Raw genomic sequence first — 24,396 nt, forward strand, 5'->3', positions numbered from 1 at the left:
CAATATCGATGGTTCATTCATTTATGTGACGTCATTATGGCCTGGTTGGGTTAGGTTTGCTTGGAAATTTTTGTTAACAATCTTGTATTTTAATATATTATATGTTGTGCTACTTATTTTAGATTAGTAATATAAATACCTCATATAGTACCGGTAATCCTGGTGCCAAGAAGTGTCTGTTTCGACGACATTTTCTGGCGAAAATGAATCGCCATGAAGGTGGGTAATGATAATCAAAATTTGTTCGATGCTATTGTCACTGCGAATTTCATTGCAAAAAAATATGAAAATATTGTCATCCTAACGCAATTATATGATTTATGCATTTAATTTTAATATAATTGTCTTAAATAGAAAAGAAATGACGAATTGTTGTTGTATTGTGTATATTGACATATTTTCAGGAGTCAGCTGTGATTCTTGTTTGAAAAATAACTTCAGAGGACGACGATACAAATGTTTGATTTGCATCGATTATGACTTGTGCGCAGCCTGCTATGAGTCCGGCGCTACCACAAACCAACACACTACAGAGCACCCAATGCAATGCATTCTATCTAGAAGTGACTTTGGTGAGACCTATTTACAGTGCTATATATATTAGAGTGCATCTTATATGCCAAATACTTATATATTATACCTATGCAAGGTTGAAAACATAGATAGCATGTTTATACACAAGGCAGTGTCAAATTATTAAAATATTCTTTATGTCTTCATTTGACACACATTTTTATTGTACCAAACAAAGGTATTTCACACTAACTTAAGATAAAAACATTGGTAAAATTTTAGCCACCTGTGGACAATAACACCATCATGACACAACAAACAGTTATTCATTAATTATTTTAAAACTCTTATAGTATTCTTATTGGAATCAAATAAGCTTGTTCATTCACTGAAACCATACAATATTTGTATAATGCATCACTTTCTAATTAGACTCTGGTTATTGGGAATACTTTTTAATTTTGGTTCAGCTATTAAGTGGAAACAAATAAAATCAGTCAAGCTTGCTTATCTACAACAGGTATGTTTATATCAAGTTTTCATCAAGTGGAATGCATCGAAAAAGTCATAAAATTATTCATACATGATAGTGAATGATAAATTTGTACTTATCTGTACCAAATAGGCAAAATATGAATGCTTTGTTTGTTTATAAGTACAATGTACACATAATTAATACTACTGCACTAGCCTACTGGCTGTAATTAGGGTCTTATATAAGGTTTTTTTTTTCTAAATTGAGGTCATGGCATATCTAGTTAGGCAACAGAAATCTGATAGAGTTGTTTCCTCAATCAAAAATAAATTGTTTTACTGATTAATGATATAATTTTAATCATTGATTTAATATTTTTATAGCCAATTAAAGAGAAAAGTATGACATTTAATGCAAGAAAAAATCTAATGAATTTGTACTGTCTTTGACACATTGAAATTGACTAGACATTACCCTTAATTATGCATTTTAAAAGTTAATTTGTTAAAAAAGATTTTAAATTTTAAATCATGAAAATAAAATAAACAATCCCGTGGATGTTTTCTTTGTTTACAAACACTGCACATTGATTTTAACCAAAGTCATATAGTTGTATAGTCAACATAGTTATGTTGGATATATTTTATAAAGAGTCTTTATATCAATATATCATGTCATCTTCAGATCTGTACTATGGTGGCGAGGCATTAACTTTGGAACAACCGCAAGCATACACATGTCCATTCTGCAATCGGATGGGCTTCACTGACACAGCGCTCATGGAGCATGTTACCGCAGAGCATGCAGATACAACATTGGCTGTAAGTTATTCATATTTTATGGCATTCTGGAATTTTCTTGACAATTTAATAATAATTCATTGTTATTATTCATTAACTGAACTAATATTTTACTTTCTTTTATATCTGGACTTTAGCAGATACTATCGCCTCTCTTTGTTCCAGTGTTCATTCACAGATTCAGGAAATGCCATTATATTTATTTTTATGTTGAAATGTGAAATTGCAATATTGTAAATATGATCTATTATTTTTTTTACATAGTTTTGTTTTTGAAATTATTTTTGTGCTTCCATATTTTGTCTTCATAAGAACATGGATGGAAGGATCCCCTTCCATCCATCAGAAAAAATTACTACAATTAATTAAAAACAAAATTATCCACATTGCAAGTTTGCACTAGTATTTTTTACCCGACTGCGAAGGAAGGGTTATGTTTTTCGCGCGTATCTTGTATGTATGAGCCTAATATTCTTTATTACCTCATTTCTTCGAAACGGCTTGATGGATTTCGACAATCAGGGCATCGTTGGATTCGTCTTAATTACCCAAGTGTTCTTAGATATGTGACGTAAAATAAAAACCAACATTAGAGAGAAGTAAAAAAAAATAAAAAAAATAATTTGCTACAATATGGGTATCAAATTAAAGAGCTCATCATGAGGATTCCAAAATGGTACATCACTGACATATAGAAAAAAAATACTATGAGCAATTAGGTTCTTTATTATCCAAACTAAATACTCGTATAGGTACTACGCGACGCGATTGACTAGTCGTTTCGTATCGCGGGTGAAATCTTGAGAAACACATAGCCGTATTATAACTAACTAAAAAGTGTTAAATAAAAATAAATAGCATGAAGACTTTAAATAATTGAGTGTAACTCGGGACCCATTAAATAAACTAGACCAAAAACATTCAATATGGGTCCCGACTGTTGCACTCAATTATTTAAATGTATAGAATTGCACTATAAATTATGTATGTAATTCTGCCTTAGACTCGCATTCTTGGATTAGTCTGAAACGGTTCAATGCCCAGGTCGGACAAAGTATTACTGGAGCGTCTCATAGTAGCATGAAGACTGGAATTGCACCTGATATATGAATAGAATTTCACTATAAAAGGAATATAATTAATAACTTAGTGGGTTGTTACTTTGCTTACATGCTCCTTCAATTACATCTTTCAATAGAAAGAGAAAGTATTTATTTAGCATCAGGCATGGCATGATACCTTAAAACATAATTAAAAAATACAATAAAGTACATAAAACAAAAATTATTGAAAGGCGTATTATTATGTTAGAAATATAATTATTGTAATGTATTTTTGTTAAATCCTTTTTCTTAATGACATTTGTTAACAGGTGGTGTGTCCAGTATGTGCTTCAATGCCTGGTGGGGAACCAAATTTCGTGACCGATGACTTTGCCGGACATCTTACCTTGGAACATAGGACTGGTCCTAGAGATCTCATTTCGTTTCTAATATCCTTTTCAATATAATAATCTTTTTTTACAGAGGGGTTACTAAACATACCATATATTATTTTTTAGGGTCGGTCCATATTTTACGGAACATATGTCGCGTATCATCAGTCGCGTAACGCCAGAACAGACAAATGTATAGAAAAACAATTGACCGTTCACACTCAACCGATGATACGTCAGTACGACCGATAATACGCTCGATGTATTTTACGTCAGATATGAACCGACCCTTAAGAGTTACTACTTTTATTGTTATACTTTTCTGCCAGCTCTTGGGCCCACAAAGATTTTCAAATATTTCCCTTGAGTAGTTTCCAATTTTGTAGGAATATCAGGATAGAAAGTAGCCTTTGTTATTCTGTGAAATGGTGAGACAAAACTTCAAATTGGTGTAGCAGATTCAGAGCCTATTCAACAACATTTCCTGCTGTCCTTTTTTATTTAGGTTTATTAGTGTAGATTGGATACGTCCCTGAATTGGTACAAAAATACGTGAAATATGAATTTTATTGTTAATAATGTACATGTTTAATGAATATTTGCCTTAACAACTGTGCAAGATGAACCAAGCGGTATCAGGCACGGAGGAGTGCGACGTACGCCGCACTCCGGCCGCGGCGTGAGTCGCGCGCGACGTACTAATATGCAATTTAGGTAATGTATCCTTTTTTCTACTATTTTTTTTTTGTTTTCTTATGCATGTCTTCATACATTCAATACATTCATCAATCTTTTCATACATGCCTATCTACATGGGGGGGTTTTTAGAGAGCTTATGGAAAAACATATTGTTATTTATATTTGGTTTGTTTTGTTGTAGCTAACATTCTCACGCAGTGGCGACTAAGTTATATTAATCATCAACATTCCTTCTTTCATTCATTTTCATCTTTCTTCAAGAATCAAAAAATTTTGCTCAGTAGTTTTTGAGTTTGACGCTTACCGATTGACAGACGTGGCTGGGAATGTGTTTTATATTGTACTAGCTACTTCCGCGCGGTTTCACCCGCTCTGCTTGGCTCCTATTGGTCATAGCGTGATGTTTTATAGCCTATAGCCTTCCTCGATAAATGCACTTTTCAACACAAAAATAATTATTCAAATCGGACCAGTAGTTCTGGAGATTAGCGCGTTCAAACAAACTTTTCAGCTTTATAATACTACTATATTGGTCATAGCGAGATGTTTTATAGCCTATAGCCTTCTTCGATAAATGCACTATTCAACCCAAAAAGAATTATTCAAATCGGACCAGTAGTTCTGGAGATTAGCGCGTTCAAACAAACAAACAATCAAACAAACAAACTCTTCAGCTTTATAATATTAGTATAGATTCAAAGCATGTCACAAACACTAGCAACCCGCTCCAACTCTGGATGCGTGTTAAATTACGTTTAATTTTCTGGTATTCTTTTCTTTTAATCTAAACTTTTCTCTTGGAATAAACCATGATAAAGACATTCCCATTCAGTGCAGTCGTTCAGTAGTTAGCTTACAGACATTTCACCTAATTTGAATCAAAGGAAATATTCATTTTCTTGGCATTCTTTGAAGGGCATCTATTATAACTTATTCGGTTGTATATGATAAACCAACCTACAATATATTACACCTCATATTAATTTGTAGTATTGAAAGCCGTTTTCTCACATTCATCTTTATATTCAAGTGTAGATAAAACTATCTCTTTATAATACTTGTAAAGGAGCATTTTTTTGTAACATTCTTCTTTGTCTAATTAAACATTATCTTGTCTTGCATTTTACTATTAATTTATTTCACAATAATTTACAGGCAAAACAACTACAAAAATGCTATGCTTTGCGTAAACAATTTGAAGCGTCATTTTTTATATAGATGTAGGGATGTATAACTAAACTTACTAATACTAAACTTTAGTTAGTAGCATATATTGTAGGTTTTAGTTTAGGGATGATAGTCATCTTTTCATTGGTATTTTAATATTACATAGAAAGCGATGCTAACAAATTAAATACGAAAATAAGACAAGTAATAACTTTCTCTTTTAGTACATGAAACTTACCATATTACTAACTTCTTTCAGTTTCATATGTAAACATCGGATTGGCCATTATAGAATGTATAACAAAATTATGTCAATAATTTCGAAAGTATTGATTTTTATTTTGTTTATATTTTTATTTTATACAAAACTAACCACAGACAACTCAAACCATAGACTCATCACAACACTAGTCACTATCACATTATCACAATAGATTATAGAGCCATGTAACATAAACAAGCACAACAACAAAGTAAAGATAACTCACATTTTACTAAGTTTACATTTAACGACATCAAGTATAATACGTAGCTAGCATATAATTAAAAATGATTACGCTGTTTCTCAATTTAATGCTCTTCATGCCGCCACCACCAGAAAAGTAAGAAAGAAAATATCAAAATTTCTAAGTAATTGAAGTTTCAAATACAGACTAGCAGTCCACTGTTGCAGGTTTTTATGCTAATGTAAAAGAAAGCAACAGAAAACTGTGTAAACTAAGTTGTGTTACCTTTGTTTTGTTCTTTGTGTATGCCAGTGCGCAAGTCAAACTCCTCCCACTTGACTAGATACCTCTGAGCTCTTCAGAACTAGAGCTGTACCTACAGTACCTTTCGTCATTTTACATATTCTTATCATAAATTGAGCAATTAATTGATAGTTAACTAAAGACCAATTAGGCTACCATCTATTATGGCTAATTATGGAGCACTCAGATCAAATTGGGAATTCAAAAAACAAGAATGTAAACACTCAGTATGTTTTTTTTCCTGTCTGTTAGTTGAGTAGTCCAATGTCTTGACATTAATTTAGCTGTTCACTAAACATTACTGCTTGTTCAAGTCTCCTGAGTATAACTCAACTAACTAGCGTTAATAAAGCTATATAGCGTTTTTCAGCTTTGTAATATTACAGCTAAATGAAATCTGCTGAACTAGACTACACTTAGTCCGAAATATAACGTACAAGCTGAGTTATAAACACAGGAAAGCTCTTGATGCATTCAAATAGTTATTTATGCTGGTTTAGTTGGTCTCACGAAAGTTAAAATGCTATTTTGCAGATGTGTTTTTTTTTTCTAATCAGTCTCAAATAGGTAAATGTATTTGAATGTTTGCAGCACGGGCGGCGGCATCTCGTCGCTGTCGCCTTCGTCGCGCGACGCCGTCGTGGACCCCATCGCCGAGCTGCTCTCGCAACTGTCGGGAGTGCGGCGCGGCGCCGGCCAGCCCGGCACGCCCAGCCAGCTGCAGCAGCTACAGATGCAGCTGCAACTGGAGCGGCAGCAGGCCACGGTCAGACCCTCACCATTACTGTTTATTATACTGTATCATACTGTGTCGGACATCGTATCGATTAACGTTCAATCCAATTTTATTAATTATAGTTTAATCATCGACAGGCGGCTCGACAACAGTTGGAGCGACTGCCGCGGCGCGCAGGCGGAGCGACCGGCGGAGCCAGCGGCAGCGCGCCCCCGCCCGCGCCACAGCCTGCCGTAGCGCAGCCCCAACCACAACCCGAACCTAGCGATTCGCAGTTTCTCCTTTCTGGCTTCCTCGGTGAGTACGGCAATCACAGACTTGTGTCGCTGCTCGTGACTCGGTCGTAACGTCCCGGTGTATGCGCAGGTGCCAGCGACAGTCAGGCGGGGCCCGAGGCGGAGAGCCGCGCGGCGCTGCTGCGCGGCCTGGTGCTGGCGTCCCTGGGGCGCGCGGCGCCGGCGTGGCGGCCGCCCCCGCCTGCCGCGCCGCCCGCGCCGCCGGCGCCGCTGGAGCCCGCGCCGCCCGCGCTGGCGGTGGCGGCGCGCGTGAAGCCGACGCCGCGCAGCAAGGTAGCGTGCCGGGGCGAGGCGGAGGCGGAGCGCGTGTGACGGCGCGGCTGACGCAGTGTGTGTGTGCAGGAGACGGCGCGCGCGGCGGCGGCGGCGGCGGCGCGGCTGCCGGAGCGCAGGTAGGAGCGGCGCGGCCCGCCCGCCGTGCCCGCCACGGACGTCGGTGGACGAAACTGTTGGATGTTTACTCGTTAGATGTTACGGTAGTCCGCGAGGTACGCGCCGGAGGGTAAAGTTTGTGGCCGTCGATGTTGTTAGTGTTTATCCGTTGTAAATATGGAGTCGCGGGCGTGTCGCGAGCCCCGGCCGGAGACGCACCGTTACCTGGACTCGTTTCTTTGTTTTACGCTAACACTTATTAGTGGACGCTTTTGTTTGTTTTGTTGGCTTTCGAAATATCCGTGTGATTTCCTTTATCGTAGAGATTTAATAGTGATGGAATGTTTTAATCGATTTAACTACGATTAAATTTTAAAGAATAATGATATGCATAGGGCATCGTTATTAAATTATTATCGTACGAGAGGAGTCCTATTGAATTGCATTTGCATTAAGATTAGATAAGTTAAAATAATTCGCCGATTATTCAAAATTTATAATAAAATTTTGACAATGGTCAATCTTTAAAGTTTGACGTCGATTGTTTAGGGTCGTTATTAAATAATTAAGTATTGTATTTATCTTATATAAAGTGTAGGTATTGTTTTAATTTATTCAGCAACTTAACATATTTCACGGTAAACACTGACTCCTCTCTAAAGTTATTTTTATAAAGCAGTTGAGAACATACATACTTACCCACAAATTTTCACTAGCTACTCAAACAAAGTGCTTATTAGTTTGATTATTATACTCCAACATTACAAAATGTTTGTATGTACCCTAATTAAATTCTATAATATTATGCAATGTATTTCATTTACTAAATTAATAGCAACCAAGCCCACAAATTTGTTTTATTTCATCCATGTTGAGAATATCTTACTGAAACATGGACTTGTTACTAAATACTAACTTTATTTACTTGAAAGAGAACTAATGTTTGTAATGTATTGTTTAAAGCTAAAGTGCTATATTGTCTACAATGTTGGAGTCTTACACCAGATATATTATTAGTTTATTCGAAACTGTGATTAACACCAGCAGTTTTCATTATAATATTTGTGACAATATGAAAAAATACTAGCAGTTAAAACTATTAGGCTCAAAGAACTAACTGCACAGGTTCCCAATTTTCTGCTGATTGTCAGCTGATAGATAACTTTTAATCATATTGAACGCCTAATTTATCTAGTGGGTATCAAATATCCTATATCTAAAGCATACTAGCTTCTAGACTTTGCTAAAAAGAAAAGATTTTGAATTTATAATGTCATCATCTCAAAAATGCTCCCAAAAGACTCAACAAATAATGATTCTGGCTACTAAACATAATTTTCCTTGTGTATTCTATAAATTATTTTAGAACAAATGATGTTTGTAAAGTACAAAAAAACAGATTTATTCAAAGGAAAATTACATTTCAGCAATTATGTCGCTTATCATAGTTTTATTTTATGGTTTTGTATTATATTAGATTGAATATTTTTATGTGGTAATACTTATTTCAAATACAAAACTCAAAATGAAATATTTTTAATGATGACAACATTTTATGTCTTGAGTATTTGATTTGACGTTTTTATACTTGACGCTGTCACCGTCATTCTGTCACTGATCTAAATAGCAGAAATGTTGAATTGTTGAAATTGTAAATAAATGCAATTTAAGGTTGTTAAGATTTAAAAAATATTATTATCCACTAGGATTAAGGCTTTAACATAATCTGAACTAATTTATTTGCGAAATGGCAAGTGAGGAACATAAAAAACTTTCAGACTACATAAAAAGTGTGCATTTATCACTTAGGAAGTCAAGTTCCAAACTAGGAGCCGACACAGCATGGCAGGAACATTGTTGTAAAGTAGACACTTTATCAAAATATGCAGAATGCATGCAGAAATTAGCCACCACACATTGGGAAACTAACTGTAATAGTGATACAAGTGAAGCAACCTCTAGAATCAAATGGGCAGTTGAATTCTGCCACGAATATTTCAATAACCAGTTGTACAAGAAGTACCGAGATAAAGAGTTGGAAATTTCTCAGAGTATAGGTCTACAAGTAGAACTTGAAGAATCATTCTCTGAACCCATTAAACTACTTGATGTCGGTAGTTGCTATAATCCTTTCAAAGTGTACAACATGTTTGATGTAATAGCAATAGATTTATGCCCTGCTAATTCTTCTGTTCTGAAATGTGACTTTTTAAATGTAGCAATTGGGAACTGTCACATAATAAAGGATTTGACTGCAACTCAACTCCAGCAAGAGTCGTTTGATGTTATAACCTTTTGTTTTCTCCTTGAGTACATACCTTCCTCCGAGTTAAGAATTGCAGCATGTGAGAAAGCTTACAAACTTGTGAAACCCGGTGGCATCCTTATAATAAACACTCCTGATTCTAAACATGTTGGAGCAAATAGCAAGATTATGAAATGCTGGAGATACACACTGGCTCAAATAGGTTTCAATAGAATAAAGTATGAAAAAGCTAAGTTTATGCATTGTATGGCGTTTAGAAAATCATTGGACAAAAAAATTGCTCAACGATGGGCATTATTGTACAAAGAACCTTATATGGAATATGCCATCCATATACCTCAAGATTCCAATATTTTAGATGATGAAGAGTTAGACACAACACAACACATAGATGAAGACTCTGTTCTGGATGATTTTCAAGAATTACCTTTCAATTAAATAATACGTCATAATTTTAGTCAATTTTTATTCACCCTTAAAGTAAACAATTACAGCTAAATGTTAACCTTAAATACAATCTTAATTGACTAATGTATGTCAGTAGATTTATAAGTAATAGAACATGGACTCATCACTCATATAGTGATGATGTCACTTACTAACAACTTTTAGTTGAAAAAGACAAAATTATCATACTAGATACCTATTGATTTCTTTAACGTTTTGGTCACCAAAAGTCAATATCTGCAGCAAGTTCACAATAAACCATCTGTTTCTTTTACGTTAGTAATTACAATAGCTATTTCACTTTAATTTTTATGCTGATGCTCCAAATTTAGCTTTCCGTTTGGCCAATTTTTCTTGGTTCTCTATATCAGTCATTATTTTAGAGACTGACTGTCCAAACCTTTCAGCCCTTTTCTTGAATTTCTCTAAATTCACTGAAGTACCAGAGTTTGAGATGGCTGAACTTTTAGCTGATACAGTTTGGCCAAATCTTTGTTTACGGGCTTCTTTCCTCTCATCTTCACTCATTTTTACTGGTAATCCAAATCGTTTTGCCCTCATTTCCAACCGTGTTTTAGTATCTATATCTGCTGTAATTTTAATCTTATTACTTGAGGGATTTATCTCGGCCGCTGCTACATCTTTGTCTTCAACGGTTGTTGCAGGAGTAGATGTTATAGATATAGCTCTGTTTAACACAATTTTTTTAGCAGCAGACTCCTTACTTTCTGTTGATTTATTATCTTCAGGTTTATCTTTAGATACTTCTGTTGAGGTTATTCTCCTTTTGAGGGTTCGGGGCGGTTTAGCTTCTGGCGTGGTCTTTACGGGAGATGGCTGTTCAGAAAGTGCTAACTCTTCATTCAGAGTATCCACAGCATTGTCGTCGAGTATGTCACCTTGGCTTTTATCATCTTCATCTTCCAAAACACCATCGGAGTCAATTTCATCGGAATCTAAATTGATGTCGCCGTGCTCATCTTGAGACATTGCAGCTTGAAGTCGTGCTACTAACTCTGCTTTATCTCCCGTATATGACAGTCCGCGGGACTTTAATTCCTTTCGCAAATCGACCACTTTCATTTTAGACACTTCTGTTACAGTAGAATCTGCCATTGCGATGGAAACAACAACTGAATTTCCTATAAAAATACAATTTACCAAATTATTGTAAGGTACGCGCACGGCGGCAAACCACAGATAATAAATAAAAGTAAAACTGACATTAATGACATTTACGTTCAATGACAACTTAACTTTTTTATAATCTCCGAGTTTTACAGGTTTAAAAGAGTATTTAGTAATTATAGGTGTCAGAACTGTAAAACTTAACGTATCAATTTTATAATCCTTTTTTATACAATCACAAACATTTCACATATACCTTTTCAAAGGTGCATAATAATAATACAAAGACATTGAAAAAGGCAATATTTATTTACTAAACGACTGAATAATGGGGTTGCTCGGTGAAAGCTACATCCAAATGACGCTAAGAAACTACCGTTGGTCGTCTCACCTCAGTTTCAAAGTACCCCTCTGACTGCCTCAGCCGGTATTGGAATACTTGGCATCAACATTTCGAGCGACGTCCAGTTCCGTGGTCATCTGGAGGATAAGGCTAAATTAGCCTCGAAAAAGCTTGGTGTGCTCAACAGATCGAGGCAGTATTTCACTCCAGCCCATCGCCTGCTTCTATATAAGGCGCAAGTTCGGCCCCATATGGAATACTGCTCTCATCTTTGGGCGGGGGCACCCCAGTACCAGCTTCATCCTCTGGACCGCGTTCAGCGGCGTGCGGTTCGGATTGTTGAGTGTCAGGAAGTTTCAAACCGACTTGACACTTTGGCAATGCGTAGAGATGTAGCTTCATTGTGCATTTTCTATCGCTTATACCACGGGGAGTGCTCTGAGGAATTGTTTGGTCTTATTCCTGCCGCTTCTTTTCGCCATCGACCCACACGACAGCATTTCCATCCCCACCATATAGATGGTTGGCAGGCCACAACTGTGCGCTTCTCGCGCAACTTTCTGCCTCGCACAGCAAAACTGTGGAATGAGCTGTCGTCGGCGGTATTTCCGAACCGATACGACCTTCAAACCTTCAAGAAAAGAGCATACTCCTTTTTAAAAAACAAAGGCCGGCAACGCACCTGTGACTCCTCTGGTGTTGCGGGTGTCCATGGGCGGCGCTGATCGCTTACCATCAGGTGACTCGTTTGCTCGTTTGCCTCCTATTCCATAAAAAAAAAAAAAAAAAAAAAAAAAAAAAAAAAAAAACGCTAGTATAGATGAACCGATAGTGTGGCAGCCATTATTCTTGATTGCTATGCCTAAATACCTATATTTATCATATAACGGAAAGGCGAACTAAAAAAACGTGATGATACTTTACGTGGCAAGTTCGTTGAAAGGTAATGTGTTTTCGTTTAATATTTTGCCCATTTTAGCTGTTCAGTCTTTGTATTCATATAGATAATAATTTATATATATGACATTATCATGAAGTACTAATGGAAGATTATTTCAGGTTGGATTTATATATCTAATTTTGGTATGCCACAGCGAGTCATTTTATTAGGACCAAAGACTACTATAGTATACCAGCTAATTTTATTGGGACTATCGATGCTACCGCCACTTTGACAGTTTCCCACCCATTTGACAACTACCATATTGACATTGACAATTTTATAATAATAACAGGCCTACTACGGGAGTGTCGGCATCTTCCCTACTAAATTAAATGGCAGACAGAATGAGGATTGTTTGTTGTTTAAAAGCCGGTTGTTGTGAAAACTAATATCTAAAACACATAAGTGATTTAACAAATGTTCAAAGATTTATAAATGTAATATTGTGAAAAATGGCTGTACAAACATCAGATCATGATTTGTTTGTTGAACAATTCTTATTAGAAGATGAAAATAATGTTATGCCTTTACCAGATATTGAAGCTGATCCCCAACTTTTAATTTCGAAGGTAACAAATAATTCACCATCCACTGTAATAATTCAGATGTAATGAATTCTCTACCACTCTACATACTGTATTATTTTGACAGGTTCGTAAATACTACATGGAGTATATCATAAGACTTCTTTCGACTAACTATGAAACACACCAAAAGTTAGTCAACAAAAACATATATCTTCCTAGTGCCATATGGAGGTGTGCTAAAAAATTAGAAGTGACTGCAGCCCAAGCTTGTATGGTGGTACAAATATACCGGAAAAATATTATTTCTGTGGTAAGTAGGTACTGCTTGTTGTTAATATCTTATATCAAACATTATGTAAAGGTATTATAATACATTATGTATCTACATTCCAGATAGAGGAGTTAAAAAGAGATACAAAGAAAGGAAAATTAAATAAAAACTTATATAATTGTCTTAATAAACCACCAGAAAACAGTAAGAAAACTCAAACCCCAAGCACACTTATGAATAACAATTGTCAATGTGGCTATAGTAAACGTAAAAGACATGGAATGTCTGAATCACCAAAAAATATTGAAAAGCAAATGCCTAATATTATAAGTGATAAAAACATGAATAATGATAATAGTATGACAACTACGACTTATGTGACTAATAATACTCCTCACCCACCTATTTGCCCCATGCAGACAGAAAGTGAAACAGTAACTCAGGTTACCAGTTCCACAACAATGCCCATGCCTACCAAAAGAATGTCAGTTGAATCTCAAGATTCTGACGAGTTAATGATGCAGCTAGAGAAACTCTTCCAAGGAGAGACCAATGATGATGATGACTTATTTGATGGTGCACTTTTATTCGAAAATAAAACTGAGACAGTTCAAGAAGATTCTACTAAAATAAGTTCTAATGTATTGGATAACAATTTTAATAATAATTTCCACAATCAGGATTCCATTATTGAAAACCATGCTGCCCAAATAAAATCATTAGATGAGAGGCTTGCTAACTTAGCAGGACTATTGGTAGCCAACGATCATCCAGTACACAAGACTGAAGTACAAAAAATGAGAAGAAGAGTAACAAGCAAATGGATATGTGAAGAATATTTTTTAAAACAAAAGTTACACGAGTTGCTGGACCAAATAGGTGACAGAGATAGAAAAGAACTAGAAAAGGTGAGTTCTGTTTTAGCATTATATTTTCTTAATTTTTTCACTAATCCGAATGTTTGGTACCACCATTGGGTTTGGTACCACCTTTTTTACTTTACTACAAGATAGTACCAATCCCCAACTCTGTTTTGTTTAGACCTGTATTCTGGCATTACAGGAGTTACTAATAATTGTTATATAAAAAAAAATTCTTTTTTACAGGTAAAGCAAAAATTTGTGCAATTATTTGGGCCTGACGGTGATGATGAAGAAATCTTGTCTCCTTTAGATGAGACAAATGAGTTTATCACCAGTTGTAAAGAGAGAATTGCACCATGGGTTGTGAAACTTCTAACACCTTATTATATACGGGGCCATATTAAGGGCAAATTAATATTTAAGGCTCTAGCTAAACACTTGATCAGGCTTATTTATCAGTGCAGCAGATATCCAGGTATTTTATCACTACTAATGGACATTTTTAATTAAATGTTAATTTAGTATTGTTCAAATTTTTATTATTTCTAATTACAGAACAGTATGAGGTGAACAGTTTTGTGTCTGATTTCTTGAAAAACCACAAAACAATAAGGTGTGAAGCAGACTTCAAAGAATTCAGGATTGAAAATATTTAAGTGTATTTTTGTACTTGCATATCTTTGTTATCTCTGTAAAGAAGTGGCCTACATTTATTAATGTGCTTCTAAACAGGCAATATTTTTCTGTAATATGTGACTACAACACTAAACAGTATTAACCAAACTATGGGATATTGCAGTTATAGCCTGAACATTCATCCAAACTTATGTGGCTGTGCAATTAGTTGCCAAAGAAGACACATTTATAAATTGCAGAGAAATATTGGTCATTTAGAAGCACCTTTGATATTAAAGTAAATTGAATATAACACCAAAATGACCAACCAGCCTTTTTAACATGTGAATCACATTATTTTTTGGCAGATTTATTGGTGCCTTAATGATTTAAGGTTGATTTAAGCAACTGAAAATGATAGTATTATAAAAATAATTATAAAAGGCTGTGTTGACTAGCTAATGTATATAGCGAGATTTGTGATCATAAAGCTTGTGATTGACATCTTACTCCAAGGAGTTAAAAATAAATATAATTATTACATTTTATCACAGTTTTATTCAAGTTTGGACTTTTTAGGGTCTGAATCACCAGTATCAGTTGATTTCCTCTTTTCAGCTTTAGTAAACCAGGATTGTAATGTCTTTTGTGTTTTTTTCTTACTCTTGTCTTCTTCCATTATTTTCTTATTACAATCAGTACTTTTATTTCTTGAATTGTTAACTGCAGTTGAAACTGGATGCCATGACAGCAGTTTTATGGGCTTGAGGTAGCCTAGTGCCATGTCTGGCTTAACATTATCTATGTCCAGCCAAGCCTGAGAAAACAATAGAATATAAAAGACTAGTCTGTGGAAACAAATAAATACTTTAGATTTACTACATAATACAGCAGTATAAATAAAGGAAGACATACTTCTATTTGTTCGTCCCTGTCCAATATAGCAGGCATTCTGTGATGCAGCCAATCAAAAGTTTCATTTGACTCCATTGTGATTACAGAATATGAATAAATTATTGTTTCCTCATTTTGCCAGATGTGGTACAATCCAGCCATATGGAGAAGATTTATTCCTTTCCAACCTGTATTTTCATCAAAGTCGTTATGCCATGTATCAGGTTCATCAATCTGTAATACACATACATAATTAATGCCTGAGGGATGAAACCTTTTGCCTCTTTGGGAAAGTAGTCATGAGAAATTTATTAGTTCATGGTCAGTTTTGCTTCCCAGGTTAGGCAATATTTTTATTTATTAGGTAGAATTCAGTAAAAATTAAAAACAAATATTAAACCTTCACACCATCCTTCTGTGGAGCATAAATATAATATGGTTGTTTCACTTTAGACATCTTATTGGTGGTCTGCCATTCATAGAATCCTTCAGCGACTATTACACATCTACCTCCACTGTTCAATATTGGACTGTATAGCTTGGAACTTTTTATATTTTCAAGTCGACAGTTATTGGTACTCAAGTTGTGTGTTTTATAGTCCCCCTAAAAACACTAGCAATAAGTAATTAGGAAATCAACAAAATATATATAAAAAGTTTGTCTTAGTTTCATACTTTGTGCCATGGTGGTATAATTCCCCACATCATAGGTTTAAGGACTCTGTCGCAGTCTACAATATTACGGAATCTGCTAGAAGAAACTAGAACTGGAGTTACATCAGTTGGAGCAATATTGTAAGAAGGTACATAATCTTTTCCTGCATTGAATTCTGGAAGCCATTCTGGTTTAACATAGTGATTATCATTTTTAGATTTATAACTGCAAGCGCACTGTACTTTATCCTTTTGTAATGATCTGAAAAACATGTAGGAAGTAATAGAATATTATTATGTTTTAGTAAATATGGATGTTTCACAAAATAAGTATCGAGTATTAAAGAGTTTAATTTATACTGTATCATACAATCCAGTACGCCCACACATGGTTATTTTTATCACGCTTATCTATTAATTTTAGTGCTTTTATTCAAAGTTTCCTCACAGGAAATACAAACAATAATAAACAGAAACACAACATGAACACAATGTCATTCCAATTTTTTTTCTTTCGTTTTCAGTGACAGTGACAGTTGTTCAGTACCACAGAAAAAATAAGATTAATCGAGTTGACTAGTAGAACCACAGATTATAATGTTTATACTAATCATCATCATCAGCCGAGAGACTACTACGACCATTGACTGACTAAGTGCCCCTTAGTCCTTCACTTGTTGTTTATACTAATAAAAATAATAAACACGTTTGGACGTGCCTACATGAAATTAAAGACGTGAAAACACTTTGATTCTGGATCAAAATCAAACAATCATTTGTTTCTTTAATCTGAAAAGTAAGAAAGAAAATAATTTTACTTTTACTTAACTACCCTATGCCCAAAACAGCTTAATTATTTTTGAACGAGTTTGTTTATTTTTAATCTGTGTAGAATATTCTACAAATCTACGAAATATTTTTTAGTCTATGGATTACGTTATCACCCGAGTGTGTGGTGTTTTGTAGCAAATTATAATTTTCCTTATTATTTCCTCAAAAAACAAACAGTTTCAAAGCTTGCAATTTTCTTACCATATATATGTGTGAAATCAATATATATATTCACATTTCAATTCCAATAATGGAGTTTCTATAGTGAAATAGTTCTCATGGAGTGCCGATATCAATCTATCTTTTTCGAAAATATGTGGAAATATGTCACGCGACGGTTTCGGGATACGTTGGAGCGGGGTGCCAATCAATTCGATAGATGCAGCTCCACCGTAGTCGGTAATGGTGCTGTCAATTTTTGCGAGGAGAAAAATGACAGTCCACCTTGGTGGCTATCAATGCGTAGTTCTGAATCCTATCAGAACGAGAATGAGCCGAACCATCAAGAATGGGGTCCCGAACATCAAGAGAGAAATTGGATGGGTGCCATAACATGGGTATGTTTTCAATGCATTTGGCAAGTTTATTTTTATCACTGACATAACACTATTATCTTAAAACAGATTGGTCTGTTATCTCAAAGAAGAAGTAAATATGATTATTGACTGCGTCTAGCAGTAGTATTGTTTTTATTTTTGACTTTGTGTAGAAGGTACTAGTAATGTGTGAACAGTAATCACAAGCAGACTTGTTTGTCTAGAAAACTATTCCAAATATTTGCTAGATCTACCATATTGGTGATGTCATCTTGTTTTGGAAAGCCAAACTATTCCTAAGAACTTTGAAACCTGAATAACATTTGTATAAGTTATTCTTTTAAACTTGAAACAATATGGCTGCAATATGAATGAAATTGTTATCATAACTTATTTGCAACATATTGGCTAGTTACTACAATTATCAACATTGATTTTTTATTGTCCTTGATAATGTTTATCTTAAAAACAAGTTTGTTAGCTTTGTGTTTGACAGATAGTTATTATGCCAAAAGTTTCAAATATCACAAGACATTTAAACTAGACATAGAAGTTACTACTTGTTAATGTAAATAAATAAAGCCAATTGAAACTACTTTTAACAAGATAATTGGTATTTTAACATTTTATTTGCTTTGTATTTAATTTTTTTAATAACATTCCAACTTCGAGCTTCTATTACAAAGTCGAATAGCACAACTGAAAGTCAGTTTTAATTTCAAATGAACTCTACATTTATATAATTTAATTTATTTAATTTTAATATGAAAACTGAATATAAATGATAAAAAGAAATTTAAAGAATACAATAACCATTTAAATATTGTTTATAAGTTCCATGGACCCTAAGCAAAAATACTTTTATTGTTACACTAATTACCTACCTATTTAAATTTAGACTTAGTAAACACTTAGCATACTTACCTCATATTTTTAGAAATACATAAGGAAAACGTAAATTGTTGTGTACACAGTCATATTACTATTTATCAAAATAATGATGCACATAGCCGCATAGGAAATAATATTAACATTAGAAATATATTGTTTTTATAATTATTTATTCCTAAAAGTAATGAACAGGGACTATTCAACTGAAATGTCACCATATTATTATGAAATAGGTCATGTGGTGCACCTCCTGTGTGTTATCAAACTTGGCTAACATTGGGCCAAATTATGAAATACTGAAGAATTTAACTATCATTCAAATTTTGAAATGACTACAATTAGTTATAATAATAAATGAGGCATATTTTGTTATTTCACAGTTATTTAGGTTTCATGAAACCTACACAGATAGGACATTTAGGATATTTTTTGGAACTTTTTGATTCACCATTTTCATAGATTATCATTTATCACACAATTCATTAATTTTTCCTTTAGTTAGGAATTTCTCCATTCATTAACCCTTCAATTTGTCACATTATCTCATTCATCCCATTACATTAATTTTAAAAAATCCTACTGACTTCAGTACAGAATTTATCAAGTGATCAAAATATTTTTTAGGAAAATGGTGTGAACATAAGTGAAAACCCGGAGATACATGCAGGCCCACCCTGCAAGTGGCTAGCACTCCGCAAAAGATTTGAGTCCCACCAAGATGAAAATGGCCCAAATGACCACAAGTGGAACTTTGGACATGGAGATGGGCCATGGTCGTGGGGAGGCAAGCCATGGGTATTTATTTTTTATATCATAATTCCTTACAGATCTAATAAGGTTGATCAAGATTAAAACCTTTTCGAATTGAACATCTGACACTTGCGCCTTGTAATAACTTATTGTAAAGTAATTTTTTCTTGCAGGAACATGGTGCCGAAAAGGGAGGTGAAAACAATATGAAGAAGCCAGGGCCTCCGTCTAAATGGCGTGGATTCCGCTGCAGGTCTTTCCAGAAAGGGGAAGGGCCAGATGCCGAGAAATGGAAGGAACATCGAGCTAGGATTGCGAAAATGTGGATGGATCCCAAAAAATGGGTATGTTTATCAATGAATCAGTTTTGTAATAGAAGTATTTGCTGTTTGGTATTTCTATTTTAATTCAAAGTTTTGTTTTGCCTTTCTAATGTAATCCTAGTTTGGTTTTCGTTGCAGCATGAAAGATGCTTAAAATAAATACATAGTATTGTATTGTTCCAACATAATACATAGTTATTTTTGTACTATGTGTGCAATGTGCATGGCCTAATAATTTTAATCAAATTATATTGTTTTTTTTTATCACTAAGTATCAGTTTTATTGGCTTATCTTCTTGAATGACTAAAGTTAGTTCATTCTGTCTTAATTCACTGGGGGTTGGCACATTTTCCATTTTTAATCTACCTGATATAAGATGAAAAACCATATTCTACCTTCTTAAAGTCCTCAATCTCTCCAGTTATCATAATATTCCATAAACAATTCTCTAAACCTTACTTCAAAGTACTTTTCATACCTTTTTTATTTAAATTTATTTCACACTTGTCATTTTTATCTCAACTTGTATGGTTGAGTTCCATCTCCACCATAACCCTTCATCTTCACAATTTAACTGGACCAATCAAAATCATATTGAAATAATTTGTAGGAAGATCGCATGAAAGAACTTCATGAAAGAGATGGGAAACATGTTGGTCCACCTCGTAAGTGGCATGCACTTCGCTGTCAAACATACCAAAACGAGAATGAAATGAAATGGAGCATTGACCACCCAGAGAAAACTTGGATGAGTCCCAGATCATCGGTTTGTTTAGTTTAATACTATACCAATAGGAAGATAAGCCAGCTCTGCATGCGGATTCTAATCTATTTTTTATCTAATCTGTGTGTACAAACCCACACATCATTTTGATGCTCGAAATGATAATGGCTGCTATATTTTAACATGTTTTACATTATGTTAATATGTATATGCTTTATATAGATTGCTTGAGGATCAATATTATGTATGTATATTGCATGAAATATTGTTGCATGATTCAATGAGAAGCAGCAAATTAATTATATTGACATATATCAATTATTGTAGGATAATCAATTGGAAACAATAAAGGAAAATGATGAAGAAAATGCCTCCAGTAAGTGGCTTCAACTTCGCAAATGTTGCAAATCATACAATGATGACAAAGGCACTAATAGCAACAAGTGGGGCTTCCAACACCTGAACAAGTCCTGGGTGGATGCTATAACATGGGTATGTAAATGGACAGTCTATTTTTATGTACTTAATAATGTCGGTTTACTGACCCTTCACAACTCTAGTCATGTAATTTGTTAATCAAACAGAAATGAAGCAACAGTCTTCTAAGATTGCAATGATGTTAATATCTTAAATAAACAAGCACAAATATTCTGTCTCTTTTAGAAGAGTGCTAATTTTCTTTTGACAAAGATGTTATCAGGCATAATTTTATGACAAATTACGATATACTTTTACAGAGTGGTGCAGCAGTTTTGGGATGGTATACTAGTCAAATTATACATTTCAAAGTGAAGCAACATTGCAGGATTCTTGACCTTCAAGAGAAAGCATGCGCCCCTGTAAACAACTTGGTGAATTCTGTCCAGCCATTCTTGTCTAGTGTAAACAAAAATGACTTTTATGTTGAATCCATTTCCAAAATTGGGAAGATGTTCTCTGAATTTACTCCTACTGTATATTTGATGCCTAATGACAGTGAGAAAGACTTCAAAGAGTTGTCTAAAGTTTCGATCAAAGAGAATGTATCTGAGAAAACAAGTGTAACAAGAACTCTCAGTAACTCCACCTCTGAAACATCTGATGATGACTTGGGTGATGTGCTGAATTCTATTGAAAACAGACTAGGCTTAGCGGCCATTGAGAGTGGACACTATCAAGATGGATTAAGTTTACTAAGGTAATTATTTGAAGGTCTATGAAATATATCACTAGTATTTCTATTTTAGGAATAGTCAATGTTTCCGCACTCATTTCTATGCCCAGTTTATTTTCGATAAGAGTTTAATTTCGAGATCGGTTCCAGAGTCATACAGAAGTCATGTTAGTAGGGATTTTATTTTTCGAATATCTGAAGTAGCATGAAATTGGAATGATGAGTATATATAACGCTATTAGTGGCGCATTTAACCCTTGTATGCCGTATATAAGACAACAATATAAATCACATTGTGTCTCGCGTGATCTGCGTTCCGGCATACAACGGGTTATGCTATGTACCACAACTTGGGGTGCCTAGCAGATATGCAATGCACAATTATAATATTGGCTGTCATGCTTTGAATACACTTTTATCTGAACATTTTGAAAGTACATTAATTTGTTATCATTTCTATTTTCATAACACCATTATCTTCAAATTGTTGATAAAATTGTATTGTGAAACAAAACATTGTCTTGTTTTTACAGATCTGCAGCTGAACGTAACCATGCTCCAGCCATTTATAATTTAGGGTTGTGCTATGAAAAGGGATTAGGTGTAACTGCTAATGAAAAAACGGTAATTAATAATAGAAAATAATGAAATATAATCATTTTATATATTAATTCTGACTGAAGATTATACTCAGTCGCCGTTGTAGTCATCGTAAATATTTTTAATTTTTCAGGCAATGGAGCTATACAAGTCGGCCGCATCACTGGATCACCCTGAAGCTCTATACAATCTGGGTATTTACTACGGACAAGGTCGAGGCGGACTCAAGGCTGATCAGGAAACTGCGATACGTTTGTTGCGTCTTGCCGCAGTGCAGGGACAACAGGCGGCAGTCGAGGCTCTGAAGTATCTCAACGTGAGTATTTCTGAGCCGCGGCACAAAGACGTGAATACATGGACTTACGACAAACATTCAGATTTTACAACAAACCCACAAGTTCCAACACCAAGCGGAATGTTTGTCGAAAATATAAATTACCTGCAGGCAGCTGTTTGAGGCTGCGATGGCATTTTTATATTTTAAGTTGGTGGTGGATGATTTTGTATCGCGTACATACACCTTAATTAGTTGCTAAGTTACAATACACGCAAAGCGTGAATATACCGAGTAATTAAATTACATGGTCATTAAAAAGGGGGTGTCACATTGTATTTTTTAAGATGGAATGTTTAAGTTACTAATTATCCCATACTTTTTTTTATGTAACAATGTTGTTTTAGAATTTTTTTTAGGATTGTAATTTACATTGAGAATGTTTTTTCTGACTTTATAATGTTAGACAGATAAAGACAAATGTTTGCTTGCAATTTATTGAGAAACACCTACCTACTTTACCATTCTATGAAATTCTGTCAAAGATCAAATTATTTGAACATATTAAAAATTAAGTCTTATTTCGGTCGCGAACCCGGACCGAGTTAGCGTCCTACATTTTAAAACAACTAGTCTTGCATGTGTAGACCACTTACCTCGTCAATACGGTGTTACTCTAGGATTTGAAGATTGTACTTGAATAATAACGGGATACTTACACCAAGTTCTTAATAATACAACAAAGTATTCATTAGAAGTGATTTATTTCAAATGAATGTTTAACGATAAATCATTCAAGTTGTACTAAATAACGAGCGATAAGGCGGTACGTTTGTTATTTAGTTAGTACGATCAGAGTAACTCGACAATCATATTTTTACTATTTATGCAACAGCAATAAACAGCCCTTTGCGACGCATAAGGATCAACACTGCATTTATCGCGACTAGTATCAAATTATTCAAATCAATTTACTAAATAAATACGTATTACATACTGCTAATGGATGAAAAGCAGAAAAGATGTAAATGTTTTGGTAGAAACTTATCTTACTTCTCTCATATCGACTCCAGAATTTGATAATCAGTCGGTGAGACAAGAAGAATTAAGTTAGGACGGCTGAATATGTTAGTGTGGTTGATCACCCATAAGACCCATACTAAAATATTGGCAGCTACCAAAAATTACGACTTTCTGATTACAGTGAAAAAGAAAATACTTTTTAAACTTTTCTTTCTTCTTTTAAACATAATTAAACTTTTCATATATCTAAAAAATTGTAACATCTTATAGAAAAGTAGGTACTACATAAGTGTTTAATTTTAGCGGTGTTGTTCCTTAGGCGACGTATTAAATGTTGTATGTACAATTAACATCCATTTACTATATTCTTTTGTTTTGTATTTGTAGCTTCACCACAAAAATCCGCCTATCTTGTTCCTTAGTTTTCGAGTATTAACTTTATTTCGTAACTGTTTCAAAATGACACAAAATAAATGCTTCAGTGTAATATATGTGATTATTATTGTAATCACTGCATATGTAATTTATGAAAATCAATAAAAAAATGTAAACTTAATCAGCGTTCTTATTTCTTGGTTCCTTATAAAAGACCTTCCAAATAGTTCAAGTTCCACTAATCAGTTGTATAAAAATACGTCATAAAATATTCTTATTATTCTATTATGGGTAATTTACACAGGGTCAGTAACTGACTACAAATTGGAGGCAAGTCAGTGCTGACCCGAAAAGAACCCTGTATAAACTGATTTGAAGTCAGTACAATACAGTGGCCTGAAGTCAGCGCTGACTAAAATATTCGTAGTAGGTAGTAAAAGAGTAATGGCTGATTTACACAGGGTCAGTGTCTACTGATTACTCTATGCTTCGCCACGAATGGGCCGGCTCGACTAGAGTGATACCACTAACACGGCCTCACCTATACTTACCTATTATACTCTTTGGGCCTCACAGAGAAACGACGTGATACAACGCTCGCGTTGAGTTTCGATACGAATTACCTTATTTTACTCTTGTTGCTTTATTTTTTGATCTTAGAAAATTAAATATTCTTTGTTGCTGTATGCTGCCCTGGTACTGGTCTAACTGCCGCACTCAGA

The 24,396-nt window shown here is 34.5% G+C and overlaps 6 protein-coding genes across 9 annotated transcripts; 4 read left to right on the forward strand and 2 right to left on the reverse strand.

Moving 5' to 3' along the window:
- Positions 1 to 4: 4 nt before the first annotated feature.
- On the forward strand, positions 5 to 8,047 carry LOC118277852 (E3 ubiquitin-protein ligase KCMF1). Of its 2 annotated transcripts, none has more exons than XM_050700293.1 (9): positions 5 to 219; positions 405 to 572; positions 1,673 to 1,809; positions 3,161 to 3,279; positions 3,842 to 3,937; positions 6,430 to 6,604; positions 6,697 to 6,871; positions 6,941 to 7,143; positions 7,213 to 8,047. In XM_050700293.1, exons 1-9 carry the CDS (start codon positions 204 to 206, stop codon positions 7,264 to 7,266), a joined length of 1,143 nt encoding a protein of 380 aa, XP_050556250.1. In that variant the 5' UTR covers positions 5 to 203; the 3' UTR covers positions 7,267 to 8,047. The 2 variants fall into 2 exon arrangements, with proteins under 2 accessions (XP_050556250.1, XP_050556251.1); XM_050700294.1 differs by having other exon boundaries at positions 6 to 219; positions 6,712 to 6,871.
- A 460-nt stretch (positions 8,048 to 8,507) lies between these two features.
- LOC118277853 (S-adenosylmethionine sensor upstream of mTORC1) lies at positions 8,508 to 9,961 on the forward strand. Its single transcript, XM_035596821.2, has one exon. It carries the CDS (start codon positions 8,990 to 8,992, stop codon positions 9,944 to 9,946), a length of 957 nt encoding a protein of 318 aa, XP_035452714.1. The 5' UTR covers positions 8,508 to 8,989; the 3' UTR covers positions 9,947 to 9,961.
- On the reverse strand, positions 9,958 to 11,173 carry LOC118277854 (SAP domain-containing ribonucleoprotein). Its single transcript, XM_035596822.2, has one exon. The coding sequence runs from the start codon at positions 11,069 to 11,071 to the stop codon at positions 10,265 to 10,267; it is 807 nt and encodes a 268-aa protein (XP_035452715.1). The 5' UTR covers positions 11,072 to 11,173; the 3' UTR covers positions 9,958 to 10,264.
- Positions 11,174 to 12,361: 1,188 nt separating this feature from the next.
- Positions 12,362 to 15,191, forward strand: LOC118277828 (uncharacterized). Its single transcript, XM_035596780.2, has 5 exons — positions 12,362 to 12,938; positions 13,021 to 13,206; positions 13,290 to 14,075; positions 14,274 to 14,505; positions 14,586 to 15,191. The coding sequence occupies exons 1-5, from the start codon at positions 12,822 to 12,824 to the stop codon at positions 14,684 to 14,686; spliced, it is 1,422 nt and encodes a 473-aa protein (XP_035452673.2). The 5' UTR covers positions 12,362 to 12,821; the 3' UTR covers positions 14,687 to 15,191.
- Positions 15,181 to 16,729, reverse strand: LOC118277829 (abasic site processing protein HMCES). Of its 2 annotated transcripts, none has more exons than XM_035596781.2 (5): positions 16,564 to 16,729; positions 16,215 to 16,455; positions 15,940 to 16,143; positions 15,561 to 15,773; positions 15,181 to 15,462 (listed from the first exon to the last, which is right to left on the reverse strand). In XM_035596781.2, the coding sequence occupies exons 1-5, from the start codon at positions 16,581 to 16,583 to the stop codon at positions 15,202 to 15,204; spliced, it is 939 nt and encodes a 312-aa protein (XP_035452674.2). In that variant the 5' UTR covers positions 16,584 to 16,729; the 3' UTR covers positions 15,181 to 15,201. The 2 variants fall into 2 exon arrangements, with proteins under 2 accessions (XP_035452674.2, XP_035452675.2); XM_035596782.2 differs by having other exon boundaries at positions 16,554 to 16,703.
- Positions 16,730 to 17,039: 310 nt separating this feature from the next.
- Positions 17,040 to 23,855, forward strand: LOC118277830 (uncharacterized). 2 transcript variants are annotated; one of them, XM_035596785.2, is made up of 8 exons: positions 17,087 to 17,581; positions 19,076 to 19,246; positions 19,375 to 19,545; positions 20,136 to 20,291; positions 20,577 to 20,741; positions 20,987 to 21,426; positions 21,936 to 22,026; positions 22,136 to 23,855. In XM_035596785.2, the coding sequence occupies exons 1-8, from the start codon at positions 17,303 to 17,305 to the stop codon at positions 22,457 to 22,459; spliced, it is 1,797 nt and encodes a 598-aa protein (XP_035452678.2). In that variant the 5' UTR covers positions 17,087 to 17,302; the 3' UTR covers positions 22,460 to 23,855. The 2 variants fall into 2 exon arrangements, with proteins under 2 accessions (XP_035452679.2, XP_035452678.2); XM_035596786.2 differs by lacking the exon at positions 20,136 to 20,291 and having other exon boundaries at positions 17,040 to 17,581.
- Positions 23,856 to 24,396: the final 541 nt, after the last annotated feature.

This window comes from Spodoptera frugiperda, chromosome 18 (genome assembly GCF_023101765.2).
Source record: "Spodoptera frugiperda isolate SF20-4 chromosome 18, AGI-APGP_CSIRO_Sfru_2.0, whole genome shotgun sequence".
NCBI lineage: Eukaryota > Metazoa > Arthropoda > Insecta > Lepidoptera > Noctuidae > Spodoptera > Spodoptera frugiperda.